This window comes from Octopus sinensis, linkage group LG1 (assembly GCF_006345805.1).
Source record: "Octopus sinensis linkage group LG1, ASM634580v1, whole genome shotgun sequence".
NCBI classification, from domain to species: domain Eukaryota; kingdom Metazoa; phylum Mollusca; class Cephalopoda; order Octopoda; family Octopodidae; genus Octopus; species Octopus sinensis.
Window position 1 is genome coordinate 140,646,046 of NC_042997.1, and position 20,467 is coordinate 140,666,512.

The window sequence follows — 20,467 nt, forward strand, 5'->3', positions numbered from 1 at the left end:
TCTTGCATTATAGCAGTCTTCAAGGTCCCAGGTTGTGACAGGAGTGTTTATATATATATATATATATATATATATATATAGGCGCGGGAGTGGCTGTGTGGTAGGTAGCTTGCTTACCAACCACATGGTTCCGGGCTCATTCCCACTGCTTGGAACCTTGGGCAAATGTCTTCTATAGCCTTGGGCCAACTAAAGCCTTGTGAGTGGATTTGGTAGACAGAAACTGAAAGAAGCCTGTCGTATATATATATATGTGTGTGTGTGTGTGTGTGTGTGTATATGTTTGTGTGTCTGTGTTTGTCTCCCCAGCATTGCTTGACAACCGATGCTGTTGTATTTTTGTTCCTATAACTTAGCGGTTCAGCAAAAGAGACTAATAGAACAAGTACTAGGCTTACAAAGAATAAGTCCTGGGGTCGATTTGCTCGACTAAAGGCAGTGCTCCAGCATGGCCGCAGTCAAATTACTGAAATAAGTAAAAGAGTAAAGAGTATATATATATATATATATATAATATATATATATATAGGCGCGGGAGTGGCTGTGTGGTAGGTAGCTTGCTTACCAACCACATGGTTCCGGGCTCATTCCCACTGCTTGGAACCTTGGGCAAATGTCTTCTATAGCCTTGGGCCAACTAAAGCCTTGTGAGTGGATTTGGTAGACAGAAACTGAAAGAAGCCTGTCGTATATATATATATATGTGTGTGTGTGTGTGTATATGTTTGTGTGTCTGTGTTTGTTTCCCCAGCATTGCTTGACAACCGATGCTGTTGTATTTTTGTTCCTATAACTTAGCGGTTCAGCAAAAGAGACTAATAGAACAAGTACTAGGCTTACAAAGAATAAGTCCTGGGGTCGATTTGCTCGACTAAAGGCAGTGCTCCAGCATGGCCGCAGTCAAATTACTGAAATAAGTAAAAGAGTAAAGAGTATATATATATATATATATATATATATATATATAGATATAGATATATATATATACGTTCATCAAAATTTAGATTCAAATGAATATGGTACTTAAGTTAGATGCACCAGAATTTTGTACGGTGTTATCCATATAAATCCATGGGGTGATTATAATCAAAATAAGCAACAAGAATATCTTCGGTAATTTGGTACGATCATTTCACGCTACATCATTTTATTAAACATTGTAAGTATTACAACAAATTTAAAATGTTGAGCAATCATCAGATTTTCTATCAAGAAAATTAGGTCAATGCTAAATGGTCACAATGAGCAACCATATACTGAATAGTTATAGAAAATACAGAGATTCCTTTACACCTATACAAACATATACAAATATGCATCCACTTTAATCTATAAGATTATACTTGGCTAGTAGGTGTTGATTATTTTAATAAGTTGGATTAAAAGAGAATTAAAAATCTAATATCTATTAATTTTGGAGAAAAAACCTATCATTTATTATGAGTAGGCATAATATTCAATAACTGTGGACAAAAGTCTTATTAATTAAGTGAATATATTAGGGGTCAATGATATATATTAGAAAAAGTGGAAGAGGAGTAATCAAAATGAGTCATTTTCTTAGGTTTAGTAGATGGTGATTCATTTTTAGGAAGAGAAGTAATCAAGAAGAATAAATTTCTTAGATTTAGTAGATGGTGAATTGTTATTAATGAATTAAATTAAAGAATCTGTTAGACATAATATTTACTACCCGCAGAGAAAAAACTAATCAGTTAGGTAAAAATATCCGGAGTCAATGATATATTAAAAAATGGAAGTGAGGTAATCAAGATGAACTGAGTAGTTTCCTTAGAGACATAGAATTTTTTCTATTTAATATTTTTCTATTAAATCTATTGATTGAGTCAAAGCAATGGCGATTAATTTGGAAACATTGAATTAGAGAATTGATATTTTACAAATCATGTAATGCCTTACCATTCAGATTACTCTGTCAAATGCAATGCTTATTTATTTATGTTGTTTTGCATTAATCAGGCATCATCTTGTAGCTTCAAGATTTCAGTGATGTGATTGTTTCCTTAGAATGACATTGTAGGGTAGGTGTGAGATCCTGGATCTGGCCTGTCTAAATATAAATCTGGTAGGATATTTGGGTTAGATATGGTTGGTTTAAATGCTAAAGGGATAAACCTACAGATAATCTCTTTGACTTAAAAAATATCTGACCAATGCTTTGTGAGTGAATTTAATAGACAAGTTTGTCATGCATGTATATATACATATATTCTGAATGCACTTTTAAAAAAAAAATGTGAAATTTCTTTCTCTCCACGCATTATTAATCCTTTAGCATTAAGATTACTTTGTCAAATGTTAATGCTTATTTATTCACATTGTTTTGAATTAATCATGTATTAACGTGAACTTTCAGATCTCAATGATGTGATTGTTTATTTTTTGTTTGAATGACAGTGTGAGAAGTCGGATCTAGCCGGTTTGAAAATAAAACAGGTAGAATATCTCCATGTGATATGGCTGGTGTGAATGCTGAAGGTTTAATAAGAAGACAAATTAAAGTTTGACTCCATATGATTCTACATTCTTTGCCATTGTGTTGAACAAGTGCAATAAGTTTGAAGTACAATGTACATATTAAATTCTTCTTCACACGATAATATACTCTCTTTTCAAATCCTCCCAGGTTCAATCCATGGGAGACACTGCTCTACTGTGTTTAGTCCTTACTATCACATATTAATACTCTAACCATATGATAGTTCTTATTACATTTTAACCTTTTAACATGTAAATTACTTTATCAAATGTTAATGTTTATCTATTCACATTGTTTTGAATTAATCATGCATTATCTTATAGCTCTGACATTTCAATAACATGATTGTTTATCTTTAAAGTGACATTGTAGGGTAGGTGTGAATAGCTGGATCTGGCCAGTTTAAACATAAAACAAGTAGAATATTTGGGCCTGGTATGGCTAGTCTAATACTACTAACAGTGAACTAATATCAAAGCATGTTAATATGTTAACACTGAAATATAAATGTAATTGTTTCATTATCAAACCTTTATTTCAAATTTGTTGATGAATTATTAGTCACTGTAAGATTTTTGTGTCTCACCATTTCACCACTACTGTCATCTGTGGATCAATGCTTGACTGTCCGATAGCTGTTACTCCTTATGGAGTTCTTACTCTTCAACTACTGTTACCCCTTATGAGTCAGTGTCTCTATTCCCCAACACCCAGGCTGTCTAACAGCTGTTATCCATCGTGGGTAATTACTGTTACTCTTTAGTGGGCTAATGCCTTCAAAAGCCAATATTTTTCACTGTTCCACAGTGGATATTCTTTGTGGACCAATGTTCTTATTGTCCAATAGCTGTTGTCTTTTGCATGCCAGTATACTACATTGTTCAATAGCTATTAGACTCTTGGGCATGATTCTCCTACTGTTTTTGTGAGTCAGTGTTTTCATTAAATGAGAGTTACTCTTTGAGTTAATTTCCCCATTGTACAGCTGCTAGCTTTTGTGGATCAATTTTTCTCTATTTCACAACAGCTTTTACTTGCTCTTTTTCTGGATAACAGATGTTACCTTCCATTGGTTATTCTTCCCACTTTCCTACAGCTGACATCCACTACATATTAAAATCTGGTCAGGCATGGCTCTGTGGTAAGAATTTTGCTTCCCAACCACATTGTTCCATGTTCAGTCCCATCGCATGGCACCTTGGGCTAGTGTCTTCCACCATAGCCTTGGGTGGATCAAAGCTTTGTGAATGGATTTGATAGACGGAAACTGAAAGAAGCCTGTCATATGTGTATATATAGTCAAATGTTAAAAATTGAATGTACATATATATGCATCAGTGTGACTCTGGCCCTCAGGCTGTTCAGGCTTAGCCCAAGTATAAATTTAATAAAGTGAACATGTTTTTGCAAGCTGATTTAAATTTCTACCAACATTGACTTCAAGTATGTAATTGTAGTCAATAACTTGGGCTCCTTTTATTGAGCCTGGCTGCAGTTCATTTATTTTCCTTCAGCATCTGGCAGTCGTCTTAGAAGTGTCCTGTGTCAAAAAATATCATTCGTAGCAGATGTTCTCTTGACATCGTTCACACATGCTTGACTCAGGCTCGGAAGTTACAGCCCGAGTTGTTATCTATAATCGTAAAAATCAAAAGTCAAATTTAAATTCCAATCTATAAAGAGTTTCTGTTCTACAATATTCTTAAAGGAACAAAAAATTGTCCAACAACTTGGGCTAATACAGCCTTGTAGGTGTAAAAGACTAACTGGCATCTCTTGTCAAGAGTAAAGATGACAATTTTAGTCCGATCACTGATGTTTGTTGTGCGCTCCGGTGTCATTATTTGATTACTGTTATTCTGTGCATGTGTGTGTAAAGATCAGTTGTGTTTTGCAGGTTTGCTTTATTTTTACCCTTAACTTAGAAATGGAGAAAGACATAGTGTTATATATATAAAAAAAAATAAGCCATTTGGGGCTAGAAATAAAGCGGAAAAATTCTTTGAGCAGGCAAGTGTTTTATGCAAAATCTGTGATGAGCCTGAGTGATGCTGATGGCCTGGAGTCACCTCTGATATACATATATGTATGTGTGTGTGTCTTAGCATTTGTGTTTGTTTCCCACCACTGCTTGACAACTGGTATTGATGTGTTTACAATTGTGTAACTTAGTGGTTTAGCAAAAGAGATTGATAGAAAAAGTTTCAGGTTCGAAGAAAATTATTAGTACCAGGGTCGATTCATACCACTAAAGATTCTGGCCCCAGCATGGCAACAGTCTAATGACTGAAAGAAGTAAAGGATGAAAAATAAATGGCCAGGACCACAACAGCTATCTTAGAAGTTAAAAAATCCTTTGTCTTTTGAACATGTAATGTTTTTTGTTATTTTTTTATTTCAAGGTTAGCCCTAATCAAGCAAATTTATGACTAAAATGTTATGAATTTGATTATTCTGCTTTTGTTTTTGAGATATTATCTCTAGGACTAAAAAAATAGAAAAAAGTGTATGGCTCAGTTGTTAGAGTGTTAAGCTTATAATCGTGAGTTCTATTCCTGGACCAGGCCGTGTGTTGAGTTCTTGAGCAAGACACTTTATTTCACGTTGCTCAAGTTTGCTCAGCTGTAGAAATGAGTTGGAATGTCACTGGTGCCAAGCTATCTCGGCCTTTGCCTTTCCCTTGGAGAACATCGGTGGTGTGGGGAGGGGAGGCTGGTATGCATGGGTGACTGCTGGTCTTCCATAAAATATAACCCTGGGTTGTGCATTTGCTGGTGAGGTGACTTTCCGCCCAAACTTATATCCCAGAGGGGAACATCTTAGGTGCACCCATGGTCATTCGTGACTGACAGTTGAGTTATAACTAGGACTATATAATTCAGAATGTCCTTTTTTTTTATGCTGGCAGGATGGAATTTTAGTATGATTTGACTGGTAGGTCAAGTAACTGTATAGAGGTCTTTTTGATGGCTTGCTGCTGCTGTTTGTTTTAATTCTCAAGTCAGCCCCAGTTCAGTGGACCTATGAAAAAAAGATGTTCCAGCCATGACCATTCCATCTTTTCATAGACACGGTGTACTTAGGGTTACACCATCTATTGTGGCCTTCCTTTCATGAGACTACATAATGTGATTTAATGTAGATATTGCTTTTGTGAACAGATCACTATAGTCTTTATTGATTAGCCCCAGGCCAGCCAGCCATGATCAAACAACCAAGTGATGAAAGACATTCGAGGCATGGCCAAAACCACTGTTGAAGTCCATGTATGACTTCATTATCTAATCTCTCCTTACTTAAGACTGTAAAGTACAATTTAAAGGAAATTAGCTGTTGTTTCTAGCAGGTTGAGCAATCACATAGAAGTTCTCTTGCATTGGTTTGGTATTGTGATTGTTTTTATTGTTGTTTATGTCTGTTGTCTTATGTAGGTCCTCTCTGAGTAGAGAAATTGTTGGCATCTTCTTTAGTTTGGAGTCATATGTTCAAACTCTAGATGCAGGAGTGGCTGTGTAGTAAGTAACTTGCTTACTAACTATATGGTTCTGGGTTCAGTCTCACTGCGAGACACCTTGGGCAAGTGTCTTCTACTCTAGCCTCGGGCCGACCAAAGCCTTGTGAGTGGATTTGGTAGATGGAAACTGAAAGAAGTCCGTCGTACGTACATACATACATACATACATACATGTGTATATGTATTATATGTGTGTGTGTGTGTTTTTGTTTGTGTGTGTGTGTGTGTGTGTGTGTATGTGTTTGTCCCCCGCACCATCGCTTGACAACCGATGCTGGTGTGTTTACATCCCCATAAGTTAGTGGTTCAGCAAAAGGGACCAATAGAATAAGTACTAGGCTTATAAAGAATAAGTCGTGGGGCTGATTTGTTCAACTAAAGGCGGTGCTCCGGCATGGCCGAAGTCAAATGACTGAAACAATAAAAGAGTAAAAAGAGTATAGTTGGCAAATAAAAACAAAAGACAAAACAAAAAATGACCTCCCCCCTCCACCTCTTCACCAATTTCTATTTCAGGTACAAATCACAAATACAGCTGTGGAATTGCAGAATAATTACCTAATTCTGCTTATGAGTTGAAAACTCAGCATGTTTGCAATAGATTTGTCTGTGTTGTGGTATTTTTAGTTTAAGTAGCAGCAGTATTCATTGTTGTCTGCTAGTAGGAAACTGTAACCGGTGAACCTTGGTTTATCTCTGTGCTGAGAATCATTGGGTTACTCTGTGTGATTCATTGAGCCTATTTCTTCACTGTCACCATCACCGCTGCCACCACCAGTACCACCACCACTACCACCACCACCACCACTATCATCACCATCATCATTATTATCATTTCGGTTGCTGATACTACTGTTTTTGATGGTGCTGCTGTTGTTGTTAAGCAACAAGACAGGTAAGGGTGATTAGGTGATGGTATAGGGCTTAGGGGCGGGAGATCCCAGACCTTGGAAAAAAAAAAAAAACTTTGGTCATCTTGTTGTAGTCGAGGGGCCTTCGTTGATGCCCGACACCACTGGGAGGTGGCCCTCGAAGTCACTGGAAATGGTGATCTCCAGGTCCAAATTCTTGGACGGCTACTGCTGCTGCTGTTGCTCCTACTGTTATTACTGCTAGTACTGCTGCTGTTGTTGTTGTTATTGTTGTTGTTGTTGTTGTTGCTGTTGCTGATTAGTTGTTCTATCTCAAGCTCACTTAGGGTGCACATTACCTAATGTGTCATTTTCTAAGAAGGTAAGCCATTAAATTGAGAGAAATTTGGCTGCTGTCTCTAGCAGGTCAAACAGCTATATAAAGCATGACTTGTTTTCTGCACTGCTATGGTTGTGAGTATATCATTTGTGCAAGTATATCATCATCTGATGCGATTTTCTTGTCTCATCCAAAACGCCCAGCATCCTGGGGTCTGACCATTTTTCCTGTCTTCCTCTTTTACCATCATTCATCATCAGCACACATTACATTTTCATCCATCAATTATCCATTTATACCATTCCTCTATATCACATTTATATCATAGGTGAAGGTGTGTCTGTGTGGTGAAAAGTTTACTTCCCTACCACATGGTTTTGGGTTCAGTCCTACTGTGTGGCACATTGGGCAATTGTCTTGTACTATGGCTCTAGGCCAACCAAAGCCTTCTAAGTGGATTTGGCAGATGGAAACTAAAGGTGGCCTATTGTGTATATGTATGTGTATGTGTATGTGTGTGTATATATGCATATATGTGTGTGTATATATATATATATATATATATATATATATATATATATATGTATGTATGTATGTATGTACATAGGAGAAGGTAACTCAGGTAACTGGGATAACTCCAATATAAAACCTGTGGCTCAGTGGTTACCGATGATGTTGACTTGTTCTTCTTTTCAGATTATGGCTGCTGTTGCTTAGTGAGTGAGATTGACTCAGCGCACAGCCTTTCTTCACTTTGAAAAAAATCTTCTTGCATAGGCATTGCACGATAACAACATTGATTAAGCTTTGTGCAATGGCCATACTCGATAACGAGGGGGCAGCCACCATGTATGTATGTGTGTGTGTATTTGTGTGCATATGTTACTGTCTCCTTTCCTTGGAGATAGTTGTGAGTGTCACCTTCTGTGAAAAAATTTCTCTGGAAATATTAATTTATTTGGAAACAAGTGAGGTTTAGCAACAGGAAGGGGCAACAGACCATAGAAAATGTGCCTCAAACAAATTCCATCCAACCCATGCAAACATTGAAAAGGGAACATAAAATCAACGATGACAAGGATGTTCACGTGTCTATACCAACACAGTTATTTCTCTGAGATACATTGTTGGCTGCCTTGAATGCCTTGGCTTTTGGTAACTCTTCACATTTAAAGACTATGTACATGTTATAAGGCACAGAATGGTTTCTTATAACTTATAACTGCCTACCAGTCATGACTATTAAGGAGTCAAATTTAACTCCAGTTGATAAGTTAACTGCTGCATAATCTCAGTGATAATCTTATGAGAGATTATTTCCATTGTGGCATGGCTGTTGTTAGTGTTTAGACCCTGGTCAGCCCTCATGTAGCAAGTCTATGTGTCCATGGAATCTTCATGTTAATGTCTATCTAACCTGCAGTAGTTTAAATAGAACATTAAAAAACATCAAGGTCACAGATTTTGGAGGGTCTTGCAAAAATCTTTCAAATGTAGCAAGTAAAAACAAAAGAATATTCCAGAAGTATCATCTTGTGTTTCTAATTTCTTTTCCACAGTGTGGAAGATTTGGCTGTTTTTTCTTCTGGCAAGTGTAACCCATCATACATGTGTATACACACATATATATACTGTGTTCTTTGCCATACATGTACTATACACTATGTATCCTACTAGCTGAAACTGTACTAGCATGGAAAAACAAGCAACATAAAGTGAATGAACAAACAACTTTGTGTGTGTGTGTATGTGTAATAGGCTTGAAAGCACCAAGTAATGAAATATTTTGAAATCAACTTAGCAGACCATCTTCAGAGCATATGCAGAGTTCTTTCTTCTCTGTGGAACCAAAACATCCACATCAAAAATTAAAGAAGGAGGTTCCAGAGGTTCATGGACCATGATAAAAGAGACCGTGTTGTTATGTACATCAATTGTCCTATGGGACCTCAAAATATCTCTTGGTATCAGTTGAAGATCAAAGAAAAGATTTATCTGGCTATCCTACCCATCTCTACAACTGTTGCTCCCCACATGTAATGCTCTGCACAGGATGGGCTCTGTTATGATGCTGCATAACAACCCATATCAGATGTTATATTTTGAAGTTTTATGGATCTTAATACTGGATGAACTACATTGATTTTGCTGACAGAGACACAGGAAATGGAATTGAAGACTTACCAAAGCTGATGGCATTCAGCAATTTGTGTACTGGTTGAAAATTGTGTGTGTGTGTGTATATATATATATATATATATATATTATATATATATATATAAGTATGTGTGTGTGTGTGTTTATACAAATATAAACATATATATGTATATATATGTGCATCATCATCATCATCATCGTTTAATGTCTGCTTTCCATGCTAGCATGGGTTGGACGATTTGACTGAGGTCTGGCGAACCAGATGGCTGCACTAGATTCCAATCTGATCTGGCAGAGTTTCTACAGCAGGATGCCCTTCCTAACGCCAACCACTCTGAGAATGTAGTGGGTCTTTTTATGTGCCACCAGCACGTGGGCCAGTCAGGCAGTACTGGCAACGGCCACGCTCAAATGGTGTGCTTTTTATGTGCCACCTGCACAGGAGCCAATCCAGTGGCACTGGCAACGACCTCGCTCAAATGTTTTTTCACGAGCCACCAGCACAAATGCTAGTAAGGCGACTCAGGTAACGATCACGCTTGAATGGTGTTTTTAACATGCCATTGGCTTGGAGGCCAGCTTGTTGCTCTGGCCCCGATCTCGCTCGTATGGTACTCTTAGCGCTCCACTAGCATGGATGCCAGTCATCGAATTTGATTTCAATTTCATGAATAAATGTATATATATATATATATATATATTATATATATATATATATATATATATAGGGAGAGTTTACGAAAAAAAACAAAAGACGAAGACAGGTGGTGTACAAAACACACAGATGTTTTAGTATAACGCTCAGGAATAGAAAAAGTCTTTTATGTTTCGAGCCTACACTCTTCTACAGAAATGGACACAGAAAAAACAAGCAGAGAAATAAATAAAATAAAAAATGTGTGTAGTGGCTAACGATCTATCATGCCGTCTGATTCGGACAGAAGGGTCACACATGGGAAGGAAAGTAGGGGAGATAACAAAGTAAAGATGACCCCCAACACGAAGGTGCATGTGTGTATAAGAGAGCATGTGCATGTGAAAGAGGGCTGGTGGTCTGGACGTATGCGTGTATGTATGTGTAGGTGTGAAAATGTAGGGATGGGTGTGTAGGTGGTGTGTTGTGATGTGATGTTATTGTGAGGTGGGGAGGCGAGAGTGGGGAAAGCACAGGTGGGGTGTGGGTTCAGCTGAGGGTTGAGGTAGAGGTGGGGTATGTGGGGGAGGGTGTGTGGGATAGGATGGGGGGATGGGAAGGTGGAGTAGGAATGTGTAGGGGTGGGTTGGCTTATGGGGGAGGGGAAGATGGTATGTGAGGAGAGAGAAAGAGAGGGTGAAAGAGTAGGAGAGAAGAAAGAGAATAAGAGAGGATAGAGAAAGAGGGAAGAGAGAAGAGAGTAAGAGGGAAAGAGGGGAGAGAAAGATAGTAGGAGAGAAGAGATAACGAGAGTAGGAGAGAAGAGAGTAAGAGAGAAGAGGGAAAGAGAGTAGGGGTCGGGGCAAGAGAGGAGAGTTGGGTCGGAAGAAGGAGGAGGGAGGGGGAGTGAGGGAGCAGAGAGAAAGAGAGAAGAGGGAAAAAGAGTAGGGGTGAAAAGATGTAGGAGTGAAGAAAAGTAGGAGTTGGGGAGGAGGTTAGAGGAAGAGGGGAGGAGAGTTGAACCCAAATGGCGTAAAAGAGCGAAGAGAGAAGATTAATCCCTGTTCACAGTGCAAACGGGAGTCTGGATGGCCTCTGTGCAAGGACAATTCAAAAACAGACAGGTGTTGCAAAGAGTGACTGGTGGAGCGGAAATGGCGTGAGAACAGGGTGTCATTGCCGAGGCGGATGTTTCGGAGGTGTTCTGTGAACCGGTCAACCAGGCGACGTCCCATTTGTCCGATGTACAGGGAATGGCAGAGAGAGCAGGAGATGCAATAGATGATATTGCTGAAGGTGCAGGTGAAGGAGTCGATGGTGTGATAGGGTCGATGATGGGTGCCGGTGAGGAGGGTGGTGTTGGAGAGGTATGGGCAAGTGCGGCAGCGTGGGCGGGAACAGGTGAACGAGCCAGGTTGGGAGGTAGGGTTGGGGAAGAAGCTGTGGACCAAGAGGTCTCGTAGGTTGTGGGTTGTACATATATATATATGTATGTATTATGTGTGTATACATATGTATATATACATAGACATGTATATATCATGGTATTGATCAGACTATCAGATTTTGTTAGACATCACTGGTCACAATGCACTTCACATTATTTTAGCTTTTCAATGATGCCAACCCACTGGCTAGGCAAGCAGGCCAACATTTTCCCTGATTGGAAGACTATTCCATCACAGGGTTACCAATTTACAGCTGTGTGTAGTGGAACAACATGAAATGAAGTGTCTTGCTCAAGAACACAAAGTGCTGTCTGGTTGGGAATCAAACTTATGATCTAGCAATCATAAGTATATATATATGTATGTATATATATATATATATATATATATATATATATATATATAAAGCTTCCCGTTATATATATATATATATATATATATATATATGTATGTATATATATATATATATATATATATGTATTATATATATATATATGTATGTATTATATATATATATGTATGTATATATATGTATATATATATATATATTGTATATATATATATATATGTATATGTATATATATATATATATGTATATATATATATATATATATATATATATATAATATATATATATATAATAAGGATAAGATCGTTAATTTAAATATCGATCTTATCAAGTGGCCAGCATGGGAGTAAAAACCTTCAAAGGTAATAATTATTATTAAAATTATAATTAAGAGAGCTATCTCTTTGATACCCTAAATTATAATTTTGTATATATATATAAACATGCATTTATATATACATATATATATATATGTAATGGATGGAGGAATCAGAAAATGGAGTTCACAAGAATCTATTCATCACAATAATCATTTTGACCCATCTTGCATCTGTCCCTTGTAGGTGGGATGCTCTAAAACTGATTGCGTTTCATCATCCGGTGCAGATGCATCTCATCAGGTGTTTAATATATAAAGAAGATACTTGTCTAAATATACTCAGTTTCACTTGGCATGTTGTTGTTGCCAGTAGGTTGTTAGCTATAATGACCCACCTACAAGGGACTGCAACAAGATGGATTGAAATGATTGTTGTGGTGAATAAAGATTCTTGTGAACTCTATTTTCTGTTTCCCTCATTCGTTATAAATTTAACAAACACTGTGGAATTTCTGAGGTAGATCCAGTGACATATCAAAACTGTGGATAACATCAGGTAGCCTAAACAGTGAAAGTGCTTTAATCAGCATACTACTAACTGTATACCCAAAGCCCAAATGATTACTTACACACACACACATACACACACACACGTTTCCCTTCTCCTTGATCCACTGTCCGTATCCTCTCTTATAATCACCTTTTTGTACATTGAGAGTTTGCTCTGGCACCTTGTAACCAGCATATTTATCTCCCAGTGCTTCTCGCCCACCCTCATATAATACAGAATAGTCATGTATTTCCTATAGTCAGCAAGACACTTGAACATCTCCCTCTATCCTACTTTGGCCTTCAACAACTGGCATAAAGTCATCTCCTCCTCTCTCAATTACATCCCCCTCAGTCAAGGAGGCTTTTTCCAAGTCCTTTTTATTTATTCTCTTTTATTAGCCCTGGAAGTTATTTGGGCAACCTGACTTGTGCTGGAATCATGGGAAAAGCACCCTGTACACATCAGTGTATATATATATATATATATATATATATATATATATATATATATATATATATACACACACACACACACACTCACACATGTGTATGTGTACATATGTGTATACATATGTATGAATATGAGTATATATATATATGTGTGTGTGTGTGTGTATATATATATATATGTATATATACATTTTGGTATACAGGTATACATGCTGATATATGTATACATATGTATCATCATTATCATTTAACATCCTTTATCATATGCTGGCATGGGGTGGATGGCTTGGTAGGAACTGATGAGCCAGAGAGACTGTACTGAGCGCCAATGTCTGTTTTGGAATAGTCTCTACAGCTGGATGTCCTTCCCTTTGCCAGCTAGTTGACAGAATGAACCACTTCATATTATAATATAAAAACCTTATTTGCTTGGCATTTCCATTCATATACATTAACATGTATTTCACTCATATTCAGCCCATTATTAACAATTCGACACAGACAAGCAGAAAATATTACATGATCTCCTTAAAATTCAATTCATCAAATGAGGATAATGGTGACATCAACAACAAAGATCTTGATGATGATGCTGATGATAATGATAAACCTGACAACTGTTTGACATTTTATCCAAGTAGTTTGTTACGCAGGAATGTGTGTGTAACATATATCATATTCATAAATTATTGGCTTGTACATTTGAATGGGTAACTTATACACTTGGACGAGAGGGCTGGAGTGCTCAAATGAGTGAACCATACCTTCTGATGAGTGGAACGTTGCTCCTTGCTGCCAAAACCCTGTTCGGCAGTGTTTATACACCTCCTAAAATATATACACAACTACATACTACTCCTATTGTTTCCTTGTTACAGAAACCTGCCACGTGCCATTTGGATATCCCTCCCCATTATAACATCTGTGTATGTATTTGCAAACATCGCATACTTTGCTGTATTGTCTCCCTTGGAGATGAAAGAGTCGGAAGCAGTTGCTGTGGTGAGTAACTTAATGTACGAATGTCTCTTCCCAAATTATAATGCTACCCCAGCACTATCTGCTGGCTATGTATGATCCCCACCCTTCCATTTATATTATACATGCTGCACCAGTGCCATCTGCTGGTTAAAAAATTCTGCTGTCATTTCTTGATGTGATACTAGAATTAACTTTTTTTTATTTTTCAATAACTGCTAAACAATAGATTCTGCTCAAAAAAAAAAGAACAAGTATTCTTTTTCTTGCAAATAGCTTTGGAATTGCTCCTTTCTTTTTTTTTCTTTTTCTTCCCTATCTGTGTCTCCATCTTGAAATGTTTAACAGCAGGTTTGGTTTCAGTTGTGTGGAAAGCCTTTTAATTTTATCTTCTTAAAATAAGTTCTTCATTTTTTTTTTATAGCAGTTTCATTCAATTTCTTTTTACTTTCTCTGGCTTAATACTTTCCTTTATCAGCATGTCAACAAACACACCCTATCTTGCCATGTTACTTTCCTTTATATTGTTGTTTGAATAATAATTCTTGCTTTCTCAACTCCCTACAGATATTATCTGCCCTCAACCATTGCATCCTTCTGTGGAAATTTTATTCAAATCACTTTCCCTGTCCCAGAATAAAAAGAAAATCTTTCTCTTGCATCTCTCTTCCAAGGAGTGGACCAGAATTGAAAGCTGTTTTAATATTTTATCTTGCTAATGTAACATGCTTGCAGTTTTTTTCTTCTTTTTGTTTTTCTTATTTCTACACATCAGCTGCCTGTTCCCCCATAAGTCTAGCCCTGTTTTCTTTCCTTTATGTATTTTTAGACATTTGCAGACAAAACACTGGGAGTTATGGCCTGGATTATGCCACTGTTTGTTTCCTGTTCAACATTTGGTGGTTTAAATGGTGCTATCTTTGCTGGCTCCAGGTAAGCATTAAATTTCCTTTTTACATATCATTTTTTCTCATTATCTGTCTAGTATTTACAACAATGCTGCAACTATTTTGAATTGAAGTCATTGTTAAACCAATTAAAGTACCAGTTTTTTTTTAGCTTTAACAGACTAATTTCATTCCTGGAAAAGTGAGTGTTTACAGATTTAAAGCTTGCCAAACTCAATGCTTATGTATTCACATTGTTATGAATTAATCATGCGTTATTATCTCATAGATTTGGGATTTTGATGATGTGATTGCTTATTTTTCAAATGACATAGTAGAGTAGGTGTGAGAGGCTGGATATGGCCAGTTTTAATGCTAAAGAGTTAAGTGAGTGTTTTCAGTGTTTACAGATTTAAATCTAAACTATATTGCAACTAGTTTGTGTTGGATTTACAACCGTGAAGATGTCTACTTTATATACTTACCCAATGGAATATACCAGCAGCATTTGGGGCTGTATCAAGAACAAGAACTTAAGAATTATATATGAGCAAACATTTCTGGGGTGGTGGTAGGTTAAGAGTTTCATATAAACAAAATTGTTTTAAAATAAGTTTTATTAAAACTATAGTTGCTGTAACACCCAATTTGAGATAACATACAGTCGTAATAGTTGAGTGGTAGTTGTGTTTATCTTGCATGGTAGAAGTGGATAGGCTTAACTATTACACCTAATATTGTGTGAAGAGAGGAAGCTCAAGGTGGTGAAACAAATATCCAGTTTCTTAACTCACAAACACAAATTGACAGTGATAGGGTTTCAGTGTTGATGTGAAAAATATATAAATAGTTCTTAAGACTGAAGACAGCTTTGGTCTTTGAAACTTTCACAGGAGTAAATATATCTGCTTGACTTGCAGAGAAAAGTAATCTTTTATAAAGTCAAGGTTTGGAATCTTATGTGGTGATATGCATTAGCTACAGTCAACCAATATGAGAGTTTTGAGAAAAACCTGTTAAAGTTCAGGTGTCATGAGGAGTTAAGAACCCAATGTTTTTGAGCCATTTGTCTGAGCGTGAGAAAGAAAAACACAATGGTGTTGTTTTAATTGTGTGTAAAAGAAGAAAAAGTGCAGATTGAATGACAAATATGAAGGTCCTTGGTTGATGAAAGGCCACCAAGAAACTTCTCAACAATATCAGAAGATAGTCATCTAATCACCATAAAGCACTACCCTAACTGTCACTTCTACAAATTTATTACAACATTGTCTGCAGTTTCAGTGAACTTGCCTCCATAGTAAATACATCCATCTTATCAACATCCGCACTAGATTTTTTTTTAACAGTTTTGTCCCAAACAAGGCTTGAGGCCACTTGTAACATAAGGAATTACAAAGAATGAAAAGAAAAGATCTACAAATTCAAAAGACATCAATTGACAAAGTTTAAAGGACTAAAAAGCTCAGAGGAAAGCAAGATGATGGAAGTGAGTTCCAGCGAGTTCAAAGGAAGGAAGCTATTAGAGTAAAAGGACTTATGACTAGCAGGGAGCTTAGCAGAGAAATGATGCATCAGGAAAGAAAAGCAGGTGTAGGTGATCATTATAAACATTCTTGATCAGCACGTTTCTATAACTCAGTGATTATAGTGAGAAAATGAGTTGCAGGGAAGGGAATTGAAAGCAGTAAGTATTCTAGACAGAAAGGTCGTATAATTTGTGGTGGATAGTTAATGAAATCAACCTTAGTACTTGAACTGTTGTATGGGGATGGGTGTGTCTCTACACTTGGATTGATAATATTTAATTTTTAAAAAATTATACACAAAATCCAGTTATAACTATGGATTAACTCTATTAGTACTCTGAGTTTCTTGGACCTTACTACTCTGTGTTTCCTGTTTCCTGCACATTCTTCGGTGGCATTGGAAGAACATGTATGAAATAAGAAACCCAGTGTTGTGATAGAGTGAAGCCTCAGCTTTGAATGAATGGGTGAATGTATGAATGAATATGCTTGTTATGGTATTTGTAGTATAAGAGAGTGGTTGATTTGCATAGAAAAGTAGTAACCTTTTATATAGTAAAACTGAGAGAAGTGAATGAGAATGGATCAAATGTATTCAAATGTCGGAGTGGCAGACAATTTACTAGATTATACAAAAGTACAGAAACCATTGTAGCTGCAGTAGATGGAACAGACAGTATATATGTTTCAATCTGCTAGTGATCACAGTATATATAATTGTTCACTTATCAATTAATTGTATAGCCTTTGTGAAATGGGTACACTGTAAATTGTCTGCGTACATGGCATCTGCACTGGTCTAGATCAATGTGAGTAACCCTTTGATGTGCAGCACACTTCTGTCTTGAATAGGTATGTATCTTTGTGCACACCTGTATGCATTTATGTGCACGTGTGTAGGTGTGTATGAAAAATATGTCAAAGATTTATCTCCTCACACCTGAAATAATAAAAGGCTGTGCCAAAAAATTATAGCAGACAGTCTATGAGGAATGATAGATATATCTCTTTGAAGAAGTTTTTTGCATAAATGTCTTGTTTTTTTATAAATTCTCTGCTCTCATCTGAAGTGGGATACCATTGTTTTAGCCCAAGCAAAGGTAAGTAAGTAATAACAAACTATCTTACCCACCACCATGTATTACCCCTACCTCATATTATTTCTTGCATCAGCAACACATGCCAGTCTGTTCGTAACTTTGTCTACTTTATTCAAGATGATCTGTCTTCAACACATTGACAGAAGGCTGTGTTGTTTCAGTTGTATTTTAGTTTATTTTGTTTATTTGTCTATTTATTTTCATGTTGTTGTAAACATTGTTATTCCCTCCACCCGCAACCATTTTTTGTCTTTCCTACATCAACCCTTGTCCTTGATTGTTTATGAGATAATTTTACAAGTGTTCATGCCTAGAGACAGTTTTATTTTTCAATGTGAGGGAAGACAAACCAGCTCACAAAGCATGTAAAAGAGCTTGTCAGCAAATCATGATGAAGGGGATTGATTATTGTACAAATACAAAATACAAAGAAGTAAAGGTTAGGTTAACTTATGCACAAACAACAGGTAGCATTAAACTAACAGTATTTGAAAATTACTATTAAAACTCTATTGTTTTTTGCCCCACAAAATATATTTCAACAAGATCATACAAAAGAGCACTGTAAATCAGTGACATAGCTATAGTGTGTACCACTTTCGGCAACTTTTGAGTTTGTGCTCCCCATTCACACCATGCCCCTAAGCCTATGCAGACTTATGCAGCAGACCCAAAAGTGCTGACACCATTAAAACATCACCAGGATCAAACTGCCCCCGTCCCTTGCACTTGCTCCTAACAATGCCTCTGTAGTGGATCTTGCATGCATGAAGTGGATTCGATCCACCGCAGCCAAATTTAAATTAACACTGCAACAGAATTTTTCCCACAGTGGAACAATGGTTTTTCTCTGACAGCAGTTTTACATTTTCCAGATGCCTTTAGCTAGGCTGAAATAATGTCTTCACCACTTGACCCTTTCTAACCTCTTCTACTTCACCAAAAGCTAGAATAGAGATAACAAGACCACCAACTAAATCTATTGTTCTCAATGATATGTCTATCCTTCTGGATAGTTATAAAAGCAAGAACACCCCAAGCAAAAGTCAGTCGGTACTGACTCAACGAGTTCAGTCACATGGTGACGACTCAGTGAGAATGAAGTCTGGCTGACCAGCTAGAACCTTGGTCTGAGGGAGAAATGAAGTTTACTGTCAGCAACTACGAGACAACGTCCCACACCCTACAACCCTCACTAGCTCTAATTCTGTTCTCTTACAACATCATTCTATCTCTCTCTGCAATTACTACTAAACAATGAAGAGGACACAAACACAAACTTTACTTCGCATGCTTTTGTTTTTATCATAACCTGCCTGTCGAGGCAAGGTATTGTAATGTAATGGTAAATAAATATTTCCTTAAAACTTCATGCATTGTCCATCTTTCACATCTTACAACTTGCCATTATAACAACAAATTTTTATTGTTACAACTGCTGATTCCGCCATTTCATAATATTGTTTAATAATCAATCTTACCCATTGTAATTGATAACTTCACTAATATAAACCTAACCGTTACACCTCTACTGTAACTTAGCTAATGTATCCATTATTAACCATAGCAATGTTTTGGAAGTTTTACTTTCAATCCAAAGATATTCCTTGACTGGGAAAAAAAATGGAAAAATTAGTCATAGGCAGATATGCTGTGGACTTCAGCATTTATCCATAATGATCATTTTTATACCAAAGTTGAATTTGTTTTAGGCAACATAGCAAATAATGGGAAAAGTTGTTCAGCTCCCAAATCTTGTTATCCAAGATACAGTGACAGAAGCTGAATTATTCTTCAATGCTGTAGGAGGAATTCGAAGCCTCTGCAACTTTCAAGAGGCTAGCTCCAAATGTCATGCTCTCTTTGAAAGCATCATGGTTGACAAATTTCAAAGTGCAACAAGATACTCTGGAAGATATGAAGAGTCAAAAGCTGTGATGGAACAATTAGCTCATATTATAAAGGCATTGCAAAACACCAAAATATAAATGTGGATAGAAGTGCATTATTGAATGCTATTATGTAATTTTGACTTCTTGATTGGACTAATTTTGCTGAAAATAATACTGTGCCAAAGCTTCACATTCTCAGCAAATTAGCAAAGGTATAAGTGACGACTATTTTTGTTTCCTCTAAGATTCATCTCACATCAGGACTGTATGTTTTTACTTTGCCTTGCATGGTACTTGTTGACCCTGCTGGTAGTGGTACCACATAAAAAGTACCAATGCTGGTATCATGTAAAAAAACACTGGTGCTGGTGCCACATAAAAAAGCACTGGTGCTAGTGCCACGTAAAAAGCTCCCAGTATACTCCGTAAAGTGGTTGGTATTAAGAAGGGCATCCAACTGTAGAAACCATGCCAAAAGAGACAATGAACTTGGTATGGCCCCTCACCATACCAGCTTTTTTCAAGGCATCCAACCCATGCCAGCATGGAAAACATATTCAATGATGATATGGTTTTCTTTCTATTTTTGTATAGTTAGGGTTAGGGTTATTTTGGTGTGTGTATGTATATATATATATATATATATAATGTCATTACTAATGTTAGACCTCTCAACTATAAAGTGAGGAATGCTTTATCTATTTTCAGTTAAGTTCATTTGTTTTCATTTGAAAGCTTTATAGACCACTAAACCACATATTGATGCATCAGTGATGCATGCAATCTGTAGTTGTCATTTTTTCTCTGTTCTTTCCTCTTTGACGTCAGTTTTCCAGTTCACTGTAAATTCATTGTGAGCACGTAATTTTTACTGTATTTCTAGTTAATTTTTTTTTTCTGATTCTACTTTTAAAAGTAATTAGCGTTAAGCAATTTTTCGTCTTTGAATATTTTCTTCTTTGTTTAA

At 36.6% G+C, this 20,467-nt stretch overlaps 1 protein-coding gene across 4 annotated transcripts in view; it reads left to right on the forward strand.

The window, feature by feature from the left end:
- The window catches only part of LOC115219764 (large neutral amino acids transporter small subunit 2), a 319,114-nt gene that overhangs the window by 272,562 nt on the left and 26,085 nt on the right, over positions 1–20,467 (forward strand). For all 4 annotated transcript variants that reach the window (XM_036505361.1, XM_029790012.2, XM_036505363.1 and 1 more), the window contains 2 exons: positions 13,993–14,116; positions 14,922–15,025. In XM_036505361.1, coding sequence (XP_036361254.1) covers positions 13,993–14,116; positions 14,922–15,025 — 228 coding nt within the window. The remainder of the gene's footprint in view (positions 1–13,992; positions 14,117–14,921; positions 15,026–20,467) is intronic.